General features: G+C 43.6%; 1 protein-coding gene across 1 annotated transcript in view; it reads right to left on the reverse strand.

The window, feature by feature from the left end:
• Positions 1 to 20750, reverse strand: part of LOC130479577 (sodium/hydrogen exchanger 10-like) — a 144604-nt gene that overhangs the window by 96538 nt on the left and 27316 nt on the right. Inside the window, exons 8-10 of the mRNA XM_056851973.1 lie at positions 18000 to 18171; positions 8604 to 8685; positions 2713 to 2883 (exon numbers count right to left, since the gene is read on the reverse strand). Of these exons, the coding sequence (XP_056707951.1) occupies positions 2713 to 2883; positions 8604 to 8685; positions 18000 to 18171 (425 nt within the window). The remainder of the gene's footprint in view (positions 1 to 2712; positions 2884 to 8603; positions 8686 to 17999; positions 18172 to 20750) is intronic.

The following is a 20750-nucleotide window of genomic DNA, read 5'->3' on the forward strand; positions in this document are numbered from 1 at the left end:
GGCTAAAGCTATACTTAATGAAGGCATTTAATGTATTTAATAACTAGCATTTTTTGGTCAGACTATTTTAATGTTATAATTTATGAATTGGTTTTATATGACTGAGGAGCCCCATGGTGCAGAGTGGTCAGCTGCAGTACTGCAGTCAAAACTCTGCTCACAACCTGAGTTCAATCCCGATGGAAATTGGTCTCAGGCAGCCGGCTCAAGGTTAACTCAGGTCGGTAAAATGAGTACCCAGCTCGCTAGAGGTAGAATGTAGATGACTGGGGAAGGCAATGGGAAACCACCCTGTAAACTAGGGCTGTGCATTTGGTAAAACCCAAACTGAAAAAAGCAAAAAACAACAACATTTTGGTAAATTTCGGGTTCGAATTTACCGAATTCCAAAACCTGGGGGGAAAGCCAAAGCTAAATTCGCCATTCCCAGAAAAACCAGGTAATTTTCCTGCTTTTTCAGGTTCTCCCCAGGCTTTGCAAAGCTCCTGGGGGGCATTTTTGAGGTAGAGCCCCCAATCTTGCAGGGTAGCTTGCAGGGACTCTCCTTGCAAGAACCCCCAAGTTTAGTGAAGATTGGGTTGGGGGGTCCAAATTTATCGGGTTTGGAAGAGATTGCCCCTCCTGCCTCCATAGACATTCATTGGAAGGAAAGAGTCAGTCAGATTCTCTGTTCCTTCGCGAGTCAGGTAATGCTTGCCTATAGAGAGGGGAGGGGCGATCTCTCCAGAGCCCATGACACTGGACCCCAACCCAATCTTCACCAAACTTTGGGGTTCGTGCAAGAAGAGTCCCTGAAAGCTACCCTGAAAATTTGGGACCTCCACCCCCAAAAATGCCCCCACAGGAGTTTCGCAAAAAATTCGCATTGGTTTCTATTGTGAGAACTTTTCAATCAGCCGACTTTCGGTACAAAGATGCAATCTTGCGGCAGTAGGGCCGAATTTTTTGGGGAAACCCTAAAATAAACCGAATTCCCATATTTACCTGTATGGGAATTTCGATTATTTGGGGTTTCCTGAAAAAATCAGGCCCAATAAACCAGAACCCAAATTTTACTGGATTTTTTTTGTACACACCCCAACTGTAAACATAGTCTGCCTAGTAAATGTTGTGATGTGACATCACCCCATGGGTCAGTAATGACCCGGGTGCTTGCACAGGGGACTACCTTTACCTTTTATACGACAGAATGTAATAGCCTTTGGCTGCAAACAATACACTTTATCATATCATAATTTAAAAATGGGTTAACACAACATTCTTGGTATTCCCAACTGTGGCAAATAGCTATGGCAGAAAAATTGACACATCAACTTAAGAGCAGTCAATGGTAAAGCTAAAATATCAGATTTCTATGAAATGGGGCATGATTTTATTTCACATACGAATTAGAAAGGTACTCAGCATCTATCTAAGCCCTTTCTCAGTTCATGGAAAAGAAATTAAGTCCTAAATATATAAAGAATTATTTTTTAAAAACCTAATGCCATCAATGAATTCCCCCCTTTTTTTTGTAATAGTAAAATAAATTGGAAAATGTGTTAAATGCTAAGCCCTCTGTCAATAATTGACTCAACTTTATGTATTTCCTACTTTTTATTATTATATTGTTTCTATGTATGTTTTTAAAAAGGTTTGTTGTTGTTGTTGTTGTTTAGTTGGGATGTTTTTTGTTTGGGAAATTAATACAAAAAATTAAATTTAAAAAATAAAAAGGGTCAACACATTGGATTGTCACTGGAGTTGAAAAAGATAACATTTGAATAGTTTAGAGTTATGGTAATTATTTACTAAGAGATTTGGAACTATATTTTAACAATTTATATTTTGTTCTGGAGAGTAGTTACATTTCTTGAAAATATAGCTCTTTTTCTTAAACACTAAGACCCGGCCATACTGTGAATTTGAATAAAGACATCTTACACATGTTTTCAGCTATACTAGGTATTTGATTGTATGACATACACTATGGTTTTTTATAAACACTTTTTAACCACTACGGTGTGTGTATCTTTATTTAATGTTGTTTTTACTCAACAGAGGCCAGCCTTTTCTCTCTAGAATTTGTTTAGAAATTGTTGGCTAATCCTCCCATTTTGTTGTTTTGTTAAATAAAATACACTACTTACTCAGGCCTTGCATTTTTCACTAACTCTGTGCTTGGTTTCTCTCACAGCAAGCAGTACAGCCAATTACAAAGCAGCGTGTCAAGGGGTGGGGTTTCAAATGCTTCCTGCTTCCTCAGTTCTTTCTGAGCAGAGGAAACGCTTTTAAAATCAAGGCTTTCCGGGTGGGGGGACTTTTCTCTCACTACAGCCAATTACAAAGCAGCATTTCAAGGGATGGGGGACTCCAATGCTTCTTGATTTGAGCTTGGAGACTGCTGGTGCATAGATTCCCAACAGGAAGGTGTGGGTCCAGCAAGCAATGAACCTCAGGTAAAACTCCCATGCATAAAAGTCCTATGTTTCATTATTAATAAATCAAATTGAGTTGGCTATCTGATAACAAATAAGAGAGGGTTTGAGATTTTCAATAATGCAATACTGTATTAAATTGTCTCCACAAAATCATAAACTTAATAGTATAAATTTCCAGCATTATGAAATCCAGCTCATCTATCTTGCACTGCATAGCAGCAAACTTGTGAATAGTACTTTGTTGTATGTATTTCTAAATTATATTATTTCTTTCATAATAATATAGTGATACTCACTTTATAAGGGTAATCAATTCTAATTGTTTCTTTAGCCATTGCCCAATTTGCATCAGCCAAATATCTGTCAAGTTTCAGCAACGAAAAGCTGTGTGTCTCCATTTGAATGATACGCTGAACTGCGTTACTCATAGCCATTCGCTTTGGAGGAGTAACATCACAAAGACCTATAGATGCAGAGAATAAGAAAAATTCACCATTATTACAGTGTATCGGAAGGCAATGAAAGTCTATGAAACTGGCAGGGGAGGGAAGCTGGAAAGATGCTGAGCGCTTGCTAGCAGTTAGCTGAGTTTTTTTCCTCCTCTTCTTGTAAGAACTTAGCCTGGGTGTGCACAGAGTTGTAAGCCCTTGGGTGTGAGGCCAAGGGCAAGAGTCAGAGCTCTTGGCCCCTGGCTCTTAGCCCATACCTTGCAGCCTTGGGCCTGTGTTAGCCAGCCCACTGAATGAGAACCTGCCCCGAATGTTTGTTTTAGTTAAATTGTGACTGCTAATTGTTTTGTATTTTGTAAATTTCTGTGTCTGTAGGGGAGAAAAGTGGCACATCAATGCCAGCTCAAGGTTGACTCAGCCTTCCATCCTTCCAAGGTCGGTAAAATGAGTACCCAGCTTGCTGGGGATAAAGGGAAGATGACTGGGGAAGGCACTGGAAAACCACCCCTTCAACAAAGTCTGCCTAGGAAACATTGGGATGTGACGTCACCCCACGGGTCATTCTAACAGATTGGACTAGTATATCTGTGTCTGAGTTAATACCTATTTATTAAGTGACAGCAATCCTAAGGTTATATTGGCAGTGGCAAAATTTATCTTATATCCCTTAAAAATAGATTTAGAATTATGCTGCTCAAGATTTATGAATCAAGGAGCTTCTAAGGGAGAAAGGAAAGGAAAGGTAGTTTAATTACTTGTTTATTATTATGAATCTATCATATATGTGTAGAGGAAAATGGATGAATATAATTGTAATATGCATTAAAACTGAATTGTTATACCAAAATGTGTAATTTTTTGAAATTTCTTAATAAAACAAATTAATACAACTAATTAAAATCCAAATGCTGCATGTTGTTAATTCAAAAATTCTAATCAGTTTCTTTTGCAAAATGGTGATTTTTGTCAAACAAAAGGTATTGAAAATATGCATCTTTTAAAAAACATTATTTTAATTTTATTGTAAATAAATCATACAGCACAATTCCAACAATAGTATAACAATAATATGCAAAATCAGCAGAAGAAAGTCCAGTGGGGGGGTCATTTGGAAACTCTTTCCCCGTTTGTTTGTTCCTTCACCCCCCCATCCTCCCCCCCCCATCCCCTGATCCCAAGGCTTACCTTTAACCTGTAACCAATTGGGCACATGGGTTAGGAGAGGGCCGTAGCCATGTTTTACAAACTGTGTTTGCACAGGTTAAAAAATCGGCTGAAAGAGAAACTGAGTGGAATGGCTTGCTTCATGTTGTGGGGCTCTCTTTGCTTGTTAGCAGTGCCTGGGGCGGCTGTTTGGTTTAAGCTGCAGGCAGGCAACATTTTAGAGCTAAGGGAGAGGAAGTTGTTGGACCTTATATTAGACAAGCAGCTTAATTTTATTTTGCAGGTGCAGACATGTCAAGGAGCCCATTCAGAGTTCTTTTACTGGGACACTCCATCATGTTTTGGGCCAGCAGACAGGCTGCCGACAGCAAGGCTGGGACACAGCTGGGTTTATACCCCTTCACCAGTGTGCAGTGGCATGGTAGGAGAGGGATTTTGTGAAACCAGCTCCTGCCCTCTCCCCATCAGGTCCTGAGGTAGGGCAGTCATTCTGAGATCCTGGTGTTGCATTTGGGTGAGAAAGACCTAGTGCAAACCCAAGGATTCACGCTTAGGCACAGGATAATTAGGCATTTAAAAAAGATAAAGGACTTGTTACCTGGAGTCATGATGGTTTGGACCAAGCTTTTGCAAAGGCATGTTTGGAGGAGGGTGGTTAAGCCCTCAGAAATTGACAGAGCATGGTGCAAGGTGGACCTAGTGATGCATAAGGCAGTTCTGGCTGGTGGTGGGGCTTACATCCCACACCAAGGAATTAGGTTTGATATGGCTCACTTGTATAAGGAAGATGATGTCCATATCTCTACAGAATGACGTGTTGTGTACTTAGTTGAGCTAAATTGAGGCTTACATCAGAAGATAAGGAAAGGGGTGTTAAGCAAGGCTAAACTCCTTATTTTGCAGGGATAGGGCATGTTGCTCATGATAGGTTGAACCCATGCTGTGGTCTCATGTCTTTATTGGGGAACTGAGGTAAGAGGCATTCCCAGCCATTGAGCTGGGGATTGATTTACCCCAGCCCCTCTTTGAATGAAGCATGAGGCCTGATTGGCCACGAAGCAATGCAGACATCCAATGGGAAGGCAGAGGTGAGAGGCTATATATTGTTGCCTCTCCCTCATTATGCAGCTTTCTGGTGCCTGCTGCCAACCCACCCACCCTCCCCAGAAGATCACAGAATTAGCTGGTTGCCATTCAGGTCCAGGGAGGAAGTTTTGGGGGTTCTTCCCAAATTGGCAATTGGGTAGTGGCTTTTTTTGCTTGATTCATGATGATCAGGTTGATGGTACTAAAGCTTTAACTAGGCCTGGTCCACGACTGTTTAAGCCATAACTCATTTGGCAGAGATAGGACAGGTTGCTCATGATAGGTAGGAATGAGCAGCGAACACTTTGAGCCATCGGGCGTGATGGAGGGCGTGTTCTGAACAGACCATCACCGGCTTGTGAAGAGCACCTTTGGCACTGAGCAATGTCTTCACAGACCTGGTAGTTGCTTTATGTCACTTCAGGGAAGGGGACTGGGGCTGGACACATCCTGCACAGTATGTGCGGGCAAGGACAAACAACAAATAAGGCTGGCGGTAGTCACTGCCCTGACCTGGATGGCCCAGGCTAGCCTGATCTTGTCAGATCTCAGAAGCTAAGCAGGGTCAGCCCTGTTTAGTATTTGGATGGGAGACCACCAAGGAATACCAGGGTTGCTGTGCAGAGGAAGGCACTGGCAAACCACCTCTGTCTCTTGCCATGAAAACCCCAAAAGGGGTCGCCATAAGTCAGCTGCGACTTGAAGGCACTTTACACCCACACCCAGTCACTGGCCAAGTTTGGAGTCAGGGTGGATTTATCACAAAAAGGCAGCCATGGACAGGCTGACTAGTGCAGCCCACCCTCAATGAAATATTCACATAATTAATTGATGACGTAGATCAGCTAATGTGAATAAACTAGTTAAACCCATACTATGGTCTCATGTCTTTATTGGGGTACTGGGGCAACAATATCATTTTAAAGCTTGCCACCTTACCAAATCAAAACATTGATAATGCACTCCAAGTTTTCATGGCTTTTTTATATCTTACCATAATATGACATAGTTGTTTTTATATAATTTTGATTATTATAGGACAAAAATATGGCTAAATGCTGATTTTGGGGTTAGCCTGCAGAGTGAGCAGTGACAAAGCCTCTATAATATAATACTGCAAGTGCAGCAAGCTATGGAGTTATCGAGCAGAGCAAGCAAAGGCAGGCCCCTACTAATAGATTAATCAGTGCTATGCAAAAATTGCAAGAATAAGTAAATGTAGTATAACAAATAGAAGATTGGAGGTGGAGAAGGAAAACTCCACCCCTGACAGTTACACAGCAAGAAATCCACAACATTTTTTAGCCTTCTGAAAGCTGTATCTTTTCTACCGCAGGGAGAATTTTGGCCCAGTGGAACTAGGGTCATTTCTGCACAGGTGTTTTGGTTCTGGCCCCAGACGGCTTCTTTTTATCCGCTGATTTCTGAATGTGTTTAGTTTGTGCTTTGGTTTTGTTGATTGGTTTTGTTTTTCCCCCCTTTTTGTTCTAGTTCTTTTGAGAGCCCTTTTACCCAATCTTTTTCTGGAAGTTGATTTTGAGCCACCTTTTTCCTTGTACATAAAGATTCTGTCAGTTTTCTTTGTCCTGTCCATGCTCATCCACCTCATGCCCACTTTTTGATGATTGGACTGTTGTCATCGCTAAAGCACTCACTCTCCTCCCCTCTGCCCTGAAGACAAGTGGTTTAATTTTTTATTTTTAATATACCATTGTAATGATAGGTCAAGCAGATTTTCTGAATGTCCAGCTTCATTTTAAAAAAGCCAGTCTCTAGTCCAGGGGTGGGGAACCTTTTTTCTGCCAAGGGCCATTTGGATATTTATAACATCATTCGGGGGCCATACAAAATTATCAACTTATAAATTAGCCTGCTATATTTGGTCAAAAATTTAGCCAAGAGGCACGACCGGAGACGGCTCCGGGGGTCTGCCACATAGAGCGACTTGCTTTTGAGCTCTGCTGTCCCCAGCTGGGCCCAAGACATTCAGGCAGGGCAGCATCCTTCTGAGATAGAGATCTACCAGGACCCATGAAGGGCCAGACCAAATGATTTCAAGGGCCTTATACGGCCCCCAGGCCTGACGTTCCCCACCCCTGCTCTAGTCCCTTCCCGTGCGGACATATAAGGAAACAGGCATATCTTCAGAACGGAAAGGGATAAAGGCTTACTCTTTTTTAAAAAGAAAACTGGGAATCCAGAGAGCCTGCTTGACCTGTCATTACAACAACATATCACTATTTTACTGCCTTTGAAAGAATGCAGCCATATCAATAAATCAATATAAGAATGTGCAAAAAATACTTGTGTATGTGTGCTGTGATGCCACCGATGATGCCAGAACTCTCCTTTGAAAATTTTGATTATTTAAGGCGAATGTAGAAGAAAATAAACAGACTCTACAACTGTGAAAATGTAGAGGGAGGGCAGATGTAAGGAAGAACCCTGCCCAAACTGACTCCAATGCTTGTGGATTGACTGCCAAGAAAATCAGGAGTAAGGCAAGTGTGCAGAAAAGCCCAAGGTTAAGCCTTCCCATCTTCTGTCAGTGCTCTGATAAAATTCACAGCCTGTTCCACATTTAAGTAAAACCATTTTAAAAGCAGGAGACTGATCATGTTTCTCCCTCAACTTGGTAATTCTATTTTAATTATTTTTCCCAGCTTGGCCAAAGACTTTAGTTGTTTATCACATTTGTGGCATAATAGAATGGGAGAAGAAATATGAAGCAAATGTTTTAAGAATCATATACACTAGATATGGACAGCTTGAGAAAAATGGGCCACAAACCAGAAAATTTATCTACCTAAAGAGATGTGAATGGCAGGACAGAAATCAGGTTCATCAAGAACCTGACTTTAGGAGATGCTAAAGTATATGCCTCGGACCAAGCCAAGGGGAATTTATAAGGGGGAAGAAAGGGAGAGAATATTTGCAGTATGTCTCCTTTCCAGGCTTAGAGAACCTAATGTCAGCTCAGAGGACTGTCCCTAGCATTCCAACAACCAAACACACTCAAGCAGGTGTTTCTTAAGCATGCTAGTTTATTAAAAGCAAAGACAGTTTTTACAGAAGGTGACTGCCTGTGGGCAAAGAAGGGATCTAATGAAGCTAGGGTGAGTGTGATTCAATTGAAGAAGCATTCTAGGCAACAAGCAAGATACAGTGAAGCCATGGTAACGTCCAGATAAGGAGTTTCTCAGAGATTTCAGACATAATAGGGAGACAGCGTATACAGGCCTGGGAAAGCAACCTTGAACAGTTGCCAGGCTTGCACCTGGTCTGCAAATACCAGACTTCAATGCAAACGCAGCAAAAGGCCTGACAGTGAAGCAAGGACCAGAGTTCATTGCAAAGGGCCTGTCATTGGAGCAAAGGCCTGACACCTGCTTTGCCACATCAAATGTGCCAGAACATCTTACTTCAAATAGATTTCATTTCTATGGAACATATACTTCTTTAAAAAGGTGAATTGACACATTACCTAAAGTCACAACTAACTTTTCCACAGTGGTAGAATTAATCATCAAGGTCAATAAAGATACGGTTCCTGCATGCAATAATACCTGAAAGACAGATTTGAGCAATTAGTGCATTCTGTCATCATTAGCAAAAGCTGTAATATAATATTAAATGTTACATTTGATTCTACTTAAGCAAGTCAATAGAGAGTACTGAAAAGAAGCCTGAACTTACATACTATGCCACACTCTTATGTTTTAAAATCCCATTGGCTTCAAAGTAAATAGAGACAAAAGAAACATGGGTCTGGAACAACCAATTAGAGGGAAAGTGGCTGGGGAGGAAAGTTGCAGAGGAAAAGCAATGAATAAGCAAAACATCCTAGAACTTTCTTACTGCAATTTTTCTCTCTTCATACCATTTTGCAGAGAAGAAATGGTCCAAGATTTAGTAGATAAGGTGACTATGTAATATGTCATATCAGTCACGTAATTAAGTAATTCAAAGGGAGAGAAACCACACCCTCTTGGGCCAAAATAGGTCCACTAGGGTGACCTGAGATCGTTCTGCCACTGCTTTGGCAATTGTCTTACCTAGCAAAGGAAAGGGGGGAAAGACGTAATAGAGACCCTGGTTCCACTGTATTTGAAAGGTGTCTCCTAGTGACTGCCTGTCTAGGCCCGCCATCGAGCAAAAGGTCGGGCATTTGGTATTGTAATGTGTCGCAAAAAGGTCCACCCTGGGAAATCCCCTCTTGGAATATAGGGGTGATACATGTGGGGTTGGAGGACCATTCGTGGTTGCCAACCACCTCCCTGCTGAGCTTCTCGGCGATAACATTGTTCTGGCTGGCTACATGGATGACAGACAAAGTGATGTGATGCAGTATAGCCCAAGACCACAAACGGGAAGCTTCTGCACAGAGTGACAGGGAACCAGTGCCCCGTTTGTTGACATAGAACATAGCCACTGTGTTATCTGTGGCTATGAGGACATGCTTCCCTTCCAGCAACACTGGAAAGAAGTGAGTGTTTCTTATAGCTCTAATTTTGAGTAGATTAATGTGTGTTAAACACTCAGTAGACTACCAATGCCCCCAGGCTTTGTAGGAGGTGCAAGAGGCATCCCACTCCAATAGGGAAGCATTAATATAGATGGTGTAGTCATGTGACAAGGTACCCAGAGGGGAACCCATTAATAAATTGTCATCCAGGACCAACCATTGGAGGGAACGGAGAACAGCTCTAGGAATAGACAACTTGCGATTCTGAGGTCCCACATTCAACTTAAAATGACGCAAGAACCCATTTTGCAAGCATCCCATGTGCAGTCCAGCATAGGGAACCGCATATGTCGTGGAGGTCATAAGCCCCAGTAACGTCTGAATTTTAATGGCCCTTTGGAGTAAAGGTGGCAACCATGGACTGGATGGCCATGGCCCTCTGGACAGGCAGATACGCTCTAAGCATAGGGACATCGATAACTGCTCCTATAAAATCAATACATCATACAGGTATCAGGTGGGATTTGTCCGTGTTAATTATGAGCCCAGGTTGTTCAAAGTGGTACATGCAAGGGAAATGTCCTTCTCCAAATTTTGGGAGGAGGAGGAGGAGGAGGAGGGGATGAACAGCCAGTCGTCTAAGTACGGATACATCGCACAACCATTGGTGGAGAGGTAACTGACTGCTGCAGACATGCATTTTGTGAAGACATGAGGCACAGTCGCCAAGCCAAAAGGCAAAACACTGTATTGGTAGTAATGCCCTAGGCCCGTGTTGGCGAACCTATGGCACGCGTAGCCCTCTCTGCCGGCACGCGGGTAAGTGGCTCGGGACGGGACCGAAAGTCCAGACGGGCGAGGCAGCGACGGATGGAAGAGGTGGAGAGAGAGCAAGCCCGCTTCCCGAGGGACGGGGCGAGGAACCGGCAAGCCGACAGAAGACGGAGCGCAGAGACGCGGCGGCGCGCTGCCGCACCCCAGCTGTAGCCCCGCCGCCCGGTCGCGCCTGCGCCAGTCAGAGGACTTGGCTGGGGGCGTGGGGAGGAGGGCAGGATGTTTCAGCCCTCCCTCTAGTCCCGCCCCCAAGACCTTATTAGGGCTGAAACATCCTGCCCTCCTCCCCACGCCCCCAGCCAAGTCCTCTGACTGGCGCAGGAGCGACCGGGCGGCGGGGCTACAGCTGGGGTGCGGCAGCGCGCCGCCGCGTCTCTGCGCTCCGTCTTCTGTCGGCTTGCCGGTTCCTCGCTCCGTCCCTCGGGAAGCGGGCTTGCTCTCTCTCCACCTCTTCCATCCGTCGCTGCCTCGCCCGTCTGGACTTTCGGTCCCGTCCCGAGCCACTTACTCGCGTGCCGGCAGAGGAGGCTCCACCCCCACCAAAAGTCGACCACGAAGCCTCTCCTCACCGCCCCATTTCTGGTTTATTCCCCACACACACACACAAGAGAGGTGGTATGTGAGGTAAAGCGCCACCCTCCCCGTCCCCTCACAGCGCGGCCGGGTTTTGAATGCGCGCTCGAGGGCTGGCAGCGCCAAGGCGGGCGGCGAGGAGTAGGTCGGGGCTCGGGGGGGTGGGGAAAGCAATGTTTGATTCAAAACTCTGCATGGGGGGTTATTGGCCATTTATGAATGGGAGGTTTTGCATTGGATTTGCCATTCAGATGCATATTTTCCCCATCCAGATCCTCAGAACTCAACAATAAGCCCCCCTGCAGTTTTTTTTCAGACGGAACCTTCTGAATATAGAGCAGGTTTTGCTTCATATATTTGCCTTAGGGTTGCCAGGTGTCTCTCCCCCAATCATTTACCTCTTTTCCTGATGGTTCAGTTACAAATATCAAGTTTCACTTTGAAGAAGAGTTGGTTTTTATATGCCGACTTTCTCTACCACTTAAGAATAAAACCGGCTTTCAATCACCTTCCCCTCCCCACAACAGATACCCTGGCCATTTATGCATGGCCAGTTTTGATGTTCGCTAAAAGCTCTTTTTTAAAATGCGAATTTAAAACTGCCTATTCACGGTCTCGAAGCAAAAGGAGAAATTCCACCCCTCCCACTCGCCTGCTCCTTTGTTCCTGTTTGCATAGCCATTAGCATGTGCATAGCTAACCCGCCGTTGTTATTTTGCATGGTTCCTTCAGGGGGATTCTTCAGGTTAAATTGCTGTGTTGGCACTTTGCGATATATAAGAGGGTTTTGGGTTGCAGTTTGGGCACTCAGTCTCTAAAAGGTTTGCCATCACTGCCCTAGGCACTCAAAACACAAGTATTTGTGGTAAGCAGAATGGATGACAATGTGAAAGTATGCATCCTGTAAATCTAAAGTGGCAAACCAGAGTTGTCCCGATAACAGAGGAAGCACACCCTTCAGTGATAACATTCTGAATTTAGGGGACATGTAGAAATTTATTGAGGGTCCTAAGGTCAAGGATAGGACACTGACTACCACCTTTCTTCTCCACCAGAAAATATCTGGAATAAAAGCCAGAATCCTCCACAGGAGCAGTGACTTTCAAGATTGTACCCTTAAGCAACAATTTCTGGATCTCCTCAATCAAGAGAGAAGAGGCAGGAGATGAAGGTGGAGGAGGAGAACAAGGAGGCAGAGCACAAAAATGCAAAAGATAACCATATTTTATTATGGCCCGCACCCAACCATCGGAAGTAACCTTGACCCACTGGTCAGAAAAATTAGACAACCTGTCTAAAAGGATTGTAACCATGGCTAGTCATGTTGAGGATTTTGATCTAGCCTGCACATCTCTAGGGGATTGACCCCCTTGTCTGCACTTATGTTTAAACCCTCCTCGTTTTCCCTGCTGGGAAGGAACATAAGTGGGTTTATAGATCTGCTGAGCTGGGTATGGTTGATAATGGTTGGACTTATTGTAGGTATCAGTTTGGCGGGGAAAATACCTTTGCCTGTAACTAGCACTGGTTTGGGCTGGTCCTTTGACACCGGAACACCGATCAGCTCGGAAAGGAGATGGTGTTCTGGATGGAATTAAGAGCTCCGGTGCCGGTCGGTGCCAATCAAACTCTCTCGGCGCAGAGGTTGACCATTTTAGCGGGGATATGGACCGAAGGTGTAGAGCCAAACCTGGACTTCTCCCTCGACTCCGAACTGGAGAATGTCTTTGCGGCGATGGAGATTCTTGGCGCCGAGAAGAAGTAGATGCCTTTGGGGAAACTTTTTCCAGTCAGCATCGAAGCCCTTCAGTAGGAGAACAATTGCAGGCCAACTGTTTACTCCGGGATGAGGAAGACCCTTTAGCAGACTTAGAAGATTGATCTTTTGGGATTTTCTTGACTTTCTCATCGCCCTTTTTGTCAGCTTTCTCTTTTTGTCAGCTTTCTCTGAGGCGGATTTTTCGAGCAAAAGCAGTGGAACTGATACCGTAGGAGTGGAAGGAACAGAAGGGGTATCTGACTGCTCCCGAGACTTCAAAGCTTTTGGTTGGTCCACAGCCGTGAGGGATTTCTCCCACAAGGAAGCCTTGAGGTGAGAGGCCCTGACTTGCCAAGCCTTCAGAGTGAAGTTTCGGCATGAGGGACATGTCTCGATGATGTGGGACTCTTCCAAACAGTAGAGACAGTCATCATGATTGTCATTGGTAGCCATTTTCATCCCACATTTTCCACATTTCTTGAATAAAGCCATCACAGAGGAATAAGCTCCTCTACAATGGCTGAACAGCTCTGAGGTAAATTCTTCAGTGCTCACAGAAACACGTCCTCCCTCCACGGTGGCAAAGAGAACTGAGGGAGGAGCATTCCCCCTGCCTCCGTCATGTAACCATTTGGGCAGGAAACCAGCCCATGCCCTGGTGGGACTGCACTGAAGCAAGATGAAATACATGTATGTGTATACAGCATATTTTATATATCCATAGAATTACTATAGAAAAAGCCATTAATATAAACAAAGAATAAGTAAAGGCAAGTGATTAACATTCAGCAGTGTAGAAACTCACTCAAATAATGTAGAAATTATTAGCCCAAGATATTGAACAAAACCAACATAAAGTCAGGAAGCAGCTCAATATTCAAAGTATGTTTGAAGACAACAAATTGCTTCAGAAAATATTTCAAAAAGGAAAATAAAGCCCATTATTTGGCAAAAGAAAATAAATTTCTCAAGCTGTATCTGAGGTATTTCACAATGAATACTGAAGAGTGACAATGAATGGCAAAGTCCATGGGCACAGTTTGCCAGGGACCTGGGGTAGTTGGCAACAGATGCAGCAAACCCGCTGGTTTCCTAGGTTGGTCCTTGGCCTGTCAACAAGTGTCACATGAGTTGACATAGCGAGTCACATCCGCCTGTACTCGAGGCCACCAGAATTCCCTAGTGTGAAAATGTAGTGGCATTCATTGTCACTCTTCAGTATTCATTGTGAAACCTTTAGGTGGTAGGACCATGGTCAAGGGTTGCTCCTGGGTTGTGGCGGCAGTGTACTTGGGCTTCTGGGATAGGGCATCTGCCCATTTATTCTGAGAGCTAGGAATGTAGGTGATCCTGAAGTCGAAACTTGAAAAGGAGAGCGCTCACCGAACCTGCCTTTGGTTTAACCTACGTGCCGTTTGTAAGTGCTCTAATTGCGGTGGTCTGTCTGGACTTGCACTGGGTGGCGGGCCCCCTCCAGGTGATGACACCAGATTTCGAAGGCTGCCTTGATTGCCAGAAGTTAAAGCTCACAAATCGTATAGTTCTTCTCAGCTGGAGTGAGCTGGTGCAAGTAGTAGGCACAGGGGTGTAATGGTTCAGTGGGTGTTGCTTGTTGGGACAGGACTGCTTCAATTGCAGCACTGGAGGCATCGGTTTCCACCACGAGCGGTAGGGCCGGGTCTGGGTAATGCAACAATGGCTCAGTGGTGAACCACCTTTTCAGCTCCTGGAAGGCCAGCTGAGAAGTGGGGGTTTACAGGGTTCACGAGGTAGCAGGCTAGTCAGAGGCACCGTCAGGGAGGCAAATCCTGCTATAAATTGCCTGTAATAATTAGCGAACCCCCAAAACTGCTGGAGGTCCTTCCTGTGGCGAGGAGGATAATACGGCCTCTACTTTGGCAGGGTCCATCTGGATACCTGGGGGTGAGATCCAATGACCCAGAAACTCCACTGTGGATAGATGGAAGGCGCATTTTTCCAGCTTGGAGTAAAGCCCATTTTCTCAGAAGTGTTGCAAGACTTTCCGGACATGCTGAGGGTGCTTTGCGGGGTCTCGGGAGTATATCAGGATGTCATCCAGGTAGATGATCACGAACCTGTCCAGCAGATCATGGAAGATGTCGTTCATGAATCTCTGGAAGACTGCGGGGGCATTGCACAATCCAAATGGCATAACCAAATATTTGTACTATTCATATCCGGTACATAACGCGGTTTTCCATTCATCTCCCAAGCAGATCCAAACCAAATTGTATGCCCCATGGAGGTCTAGCTTAGAATATATCCGGGGGCCCTATACCCGTTCTAACAGCTTCAGAATTAGGGGCAGAGGGTACCGGTCCCAGATCGTTATTTTGTTCTGGGCCCGATAATCATTACACAACCTGAGTTCCCCACTCTTTTTCTTTACAAAAAGGACTGGCGCAGACGTTGGTGATGTAGATGGCCGTATGAAGCCCCTTTGTAGATTCTGGGTTAGGAACTCCTGCAGCAGAAACAATTGCTGGGGCAGCGTGGCCGAGGTGCTGCCATGGCAGCCTCTAATGAGGTTTCCCGGTTGCTGCAAAGGCTAAAAAAGGGTATTTAAAAAATAAAAATTTGAAAAAGGGGGGAAAGCCCCATTGAAAACAGTGGTGCTGTGCCAACAAAAAGGTGGTGTGGCACCACCATTGCTTCAGGGGGCATTCTCAGGCCAAAAGGGTTTGGAAGCTGCCTAAAGGAAGCTCTGCCCCCCCCGGAATTCCCCAGGAACACCTTCCGGGATATCGGAGCAGGGACATCGGTACAATCCAGGGGGGCAGCATAAGTGGCGCTACACCAACGTTCATGCCAGTTTGCATGGTGCAAGTGGCACAGACGCTGTCGTAGGGGTCATGTCGCCTCCTAAGGTGATCTGGCTCCCAGCTTCAGGGATGGGCTGTAATAGAAAATTAAATATAACAGGTAATAAATACTTTAAGGTAAATAAAACACTGGAGCCAAATGACATTTCTGCAGTTTAACAAAAGTTATATAGATGCTTTATCTTACATGTTAATCTTTTAATGAATGTCTTCATATAGATTATATGCTTTACACATGGAAAAGCTAATATATTTATTCCAAGCCTAATAAAAATTTAACATGTCATGGTTCATATAGCTCAATATTTTTAATTAATATTATTTAAAAACTCAAAAATATCATATTTTGAATACTGGAAACAGAGATTTTGGAACCAGCAATTTACTAACTGCAGAGGAAAACGATACAGAAATATTCATTCCAGAGAGTAGCTGTGTCCAGAGAGTAGCTGTTTGTAGGAAATTAAAATAGGGGTCCAGTAGCTCTTTAAAGTCTAACAGTGTTTATTTCTGCATGACTGTTTGAGAGTCAGAGGTACACTAAGTACATTTCTTAGACACAATGAATGAAAGGAAATAATTTCCCACATTTTTATGCAGAAAATTAGACGGGGAAGGAGAAAGGGAGGAAAATTACAGGAGGCGGAGGGGGAAAGGGAGGTGTGGTTCTCCACTTTAGAGAATTGAAAGGCTGAACATAATGGATGATAAGGGAGTTCAGAGGTTCTAGCCTCTTTCTTATGCAGTGAAATACTAGAAAGGATGGATCTGATCACTAAGAGCCAGCACAGGTTTCTCAAGAATAAGTCATATCAGACTAATCTTACCTCCTTTTTTGAGAAAGTTACTACCTTGCTGGATCAGGGGAGTGCTGTAGACATAGTTTATCTAGATTTCAGTAAGGCTTTTGATAAGGTTCCCCATAGTATTCTAGTTGACAAATTGGGAAAATGTGGTTTAGATCCTAGTGTTAGGTGGATCTGCAACTGGTTGACAGATCGTACCTAGAGAGTGCTAGTTAATGGTTCGTCATCCACTTGGAGAGAAGTTACTAGTGGAGTTTCTCAGGGATCTGTGCAGGGCCCTGTGTTGTTCAACATCTTTATAAATTATTTGAATGAAGGACTAGAGGGGATGCTTATTAAATTTGCAGATGATACCAAATTGGGAGGGGTAGCAAATACGATGGAAGACAGAGCCAAGATGCAGGATGATCTTGACAGGCTATAGAAGTGGGCTAGAACTAATAAAATGCACTTCAACAAAGACAAATGTAAAGTTCTGAATTTAGGTAGGAAAAATCAAATGCATAATTATAGGATGGGGGAGACTTGTCTTAGCAGTAGTGTGTGTGAAAAGGATCTTGGGGTCTTAGACCAAACACTGAACATGAGTCAGCAGTGTGATGCGGTAGCTAAAAAGGCAAATGCGGTCTTGGGCTGCATCAACAGAAGTATAGTGTCCAGATCACGTGAAGTGATGGTATCGCTTTACTCTGCTCTGGTTAGACCTCACCTAGAGTACTATGTTCAGTTTTGGGCACCACAATTTAAGATGTAGACAAGCTGGGACATGTCCAGAGGAGGGCAACAAAGATAGTGAGGGGTCTGGAGACCAAGTGCTAGGAGGAAAGGTTGAAGGAGCTGGGTATGTTTAGCCTGAAGAGGAGAAGACTGAGAGGGGATATGATAACCATCTTCTAATACTTGAAGGGCTGTCATATAGAGGATGGTGCTGAGTTGTTTTCTGTTGCCCAAGGTCGGACCAGAACCAACAGGTTGAAATTAAATCAAAAGTGTTTTCGTCTAGACATTAAGAAGAATTTTCTAACAGTCAGAGCGGTTCCTCAGTGGAACAGGCTTCCTCAGGAGGTGGTAAGCTCTCCTTCCCTGGAGGTTTTTAAGAAGAGGTTAGATGACCATCTGTCAGCAATGCTGATTCTGTGACCTTAGGCAGATGATGAAAGGGAGGGCATCTTGGCCATCTTCTGGTCACTAGGGGTGTGAGGAGGGAGGTAGTTGTGAATTTCCTGCATTGTGCAGGGGGTTTGACTTGATGACCCTGGTGGTCCCTTCTATGATTAAGCCATTCTACTAACTGTGATTCTTAAATTTATTGATGCAGCTTTAATAGTCAATATAACATTTTTCAGTATGAAATTTCAGCATGAAATCTCATTTGATTTCTTTTACAAAATCAAAATTAAATATTTTTTAATTACCTTATGCAATATGTTGTTTGTAGTTTCACAAAAAGGTTTTCACAGAAGAATTAGAAAAATATATGTATGCTCAGATAAACCAGTGCAAGTATATAAATGTGCAAATACAGTGTAGACTTACTAGCAGGTTTCTACCACATTTATAAGAAATGTGTATTGCTTTAAAAAAACTGATTTATTTTTACCATGTTCTTCCACTGCTGTTTATCTAGACCTTCTTCTTGACCAATAGCAAGAGCCATATTCAAAGTAAATGTGCCCCTCATTCCACTCCAAACAATAACAGCTCCCCAACGCCAATTAAATCCATAGCCAAGACGACTCAACAAAGGGCTAAGTGCAAAAATAACTAAAGCCCTGAAGAAATAAAATAATAATTAGTTAAAATATACTTACAATATTAAACAATGTGTTACAAAGTAAGTCCAAGTAAAAAAGTAATATACCCTTGTTAGACAACAAATATAAATTTGTTGTTCCTGCATGAGACAAGAGATGTTATTGAGTAATGAATTCCCTTTTCTAAAGGCTTCTGGTATCATAGCTGAAACTACTGAAACCACGTGGAAGGCCACTACATTCAACTGGCCTGCCATGCCAAGCTGCTTCCTCCACAGCCTGACACTTCAAGAAAGAACTAAGCAACAAGCCTTATTTATGTAGGCGTTATAGTCAAACATTTTGTTTCCCATTTTTTTGTTTTAAATTATTTAAAAATAGTCTTTAGTGCTCTACTATGATGTACTTGGATGTACTTGGCACTATCTGCAAGCACTGAGTTCAGAAAAAAGGGTATGTTCCATCAGTTCTCTTTCTATAGCTGGTTCCATTACATTCTATGGCTGTGCTTAGTAAACATCCCTTAATACTCACTAGGTATCTTCCAAAACAGGAGCAAACACCAAATTAAATCCAACTCAAGAGAAAAAATACAACTGTGTAGCAAGAAGATACATCTTATCCCAATAGAAGGCACCCTTCAGGTTAACCTTCAGAAGTTCTCTTCCAGAACAGAAGCTACTGCTAACTAGACAAAAAAAGAAAGGGAAAAAAACAGCTCTTAGAGAATCTGGGAAAAAATAAATGTCTATACCCTGGAGGTGGCCATGCCTGAAGGCCAGCCAAGGCATATCTGTACACAAAAGATAATAGATCAAAAATATTGTGTGCAATAACAGATTATGATGCCAATCAGATGGCAGACAACACTGTAATGTTCCTTGGTTGATGATCATGACAAAGTCTTCCTTAAACTGGGGTGAGGCTAGGATGTTCTCTATACTGTCAAGCAGAAGGCACAACCACTGTATCATCTGCACTCATAGAAGAAGTGAATCCTTAACAGATCTGATTCTAAAATGTAGTATTCTCATCCAGAGGGTTGACTGACAATCAAGCACATCTATAATGTCTGACATACGTTTAGGAAGATAACCATATTGCTTCCTTAAAAATGTCTTCAACAGATGAATTTGTGTAATTCTGCATAGTTGCATTTCTGATTGAATGGGCCAAAAACATTTCTTCTTTAAATGTAGTTTATTCTTCACTAGAATGACTACTGATAAGAGATACAAGTCTCCTCAGCCTCAAGAATGAGATGAGGGGGAAAAACACAGAACAGCAATGGAGATCTTCTCTTTGTGGTGGTAAAAAAAGAACTGAGGGAGTAGCGCCCCTCCTCCTGGTCATGTGATTGTTTTGGCAGGAAAGAGCCAGAGGGAGGAGAGGTGCTCTTAGTCTTCTAGTAAGCTCTGAAAATATTTTCCATGGATGGCCTGCACACACACAGTCCCAATGTGGGACTGCACAGAAGCCATGATGATGAACAGTATGTTCACAGTGAGTGGAGTGAGGTGGCATATGCTACACATTTTGATTTTTAAGCAAGAGAACAAACTCTGCACACTTTTAAGCTATTCCTGCTGCAATTTGAAGGCAAAACACACCAAAGTTAACACAATCCTTGTCCACATTTTCCAACTTGAACCTGTAATGGGACTTACTCCAGTTTCAACTACGGGAACTCCGTACCAGAGGATGACATTTTAGCACAACTGATGATGGAGGGACAGTTAAATAATGGAGAACAGCAATGTAACTACCACCAAACATATTAAAAACCATGTCCCAAACCAAAGGAGGCAACAGTACTATTTGACTTCACGCCTGAAAGAATTACACTGTAACGATGATGGAAGCTCCAAAATTGCTTTAACCAGTTCTTTTTAAAGAAATAGTATGACGCCTTTAGAAAAAAACAGGAATGCAAGACGTTGGGAGAAGTGTCTGGATTTTTGTCATGGGCCCTGCCTTGGGAGCTGAGGACTCGGAGGACTCTGAAGCTGAAGTGGAGGAACAGGTTGCCTCTGGGCCTTCAGTACCTCCATTGCAGTCAGTAGCACAGGAGCCTGAAACAACTCAGCAGGAACCACAGCTAGGCAGAGAGATGGAACAAGGGCAGACAGAAGCTACTCTTCCCCCAACCCCTGCAGCAGAAGCTGAGAATGGCAGCCCTCCAAGCTCACCTGAACCTAATAGGCATATCAGGACTCGGCAGCGTGTAGTTTTGCAGGGTAAAAGGAGGAGTGCTCGCTTGGAGAGGCTAAACAGACAGAGAACTGGTGCTGAGTCTTTTCAGGATGAAGCCTAGCTTGGAAGTGCACTGACTGATAAAGGCAGTGCAGGCATGCTTTCACTTTGTGGAAGCAACCGTGCAGTTTCTCTGTGTTCCTGCTACTGCCTCTGATTAATCTTTCCGGTCGTTGACTCCTGCCTGCTTTGACGACGCCTCTGACTTCTGACCCTGGTAGATAGCAAAATCTTTGTCGCCTGCTCCGAAAGGGGCTAAATACCTCCCGCACGTCTGAGGACTGCGGGCACCGCCCAGCCCTTGGCCTACGCCGGCACAATTTTCAAGAATAAACGAGTGAATG

This window comes from Euleptes europaea, chromosome 6 (assembly GCF_029931775.1).
Source record: "Euleptes europaea isolate rEulEur1 chromosome 6, rEulEur1.hap1, whole genome shotgun sequence".
Lineage (NCBI taxonomy): Eukaryota > Metazoa > Chordata > Lepidosauria > Squamata > Sphaerodactylidae > Euleptes > Euleptes europaea.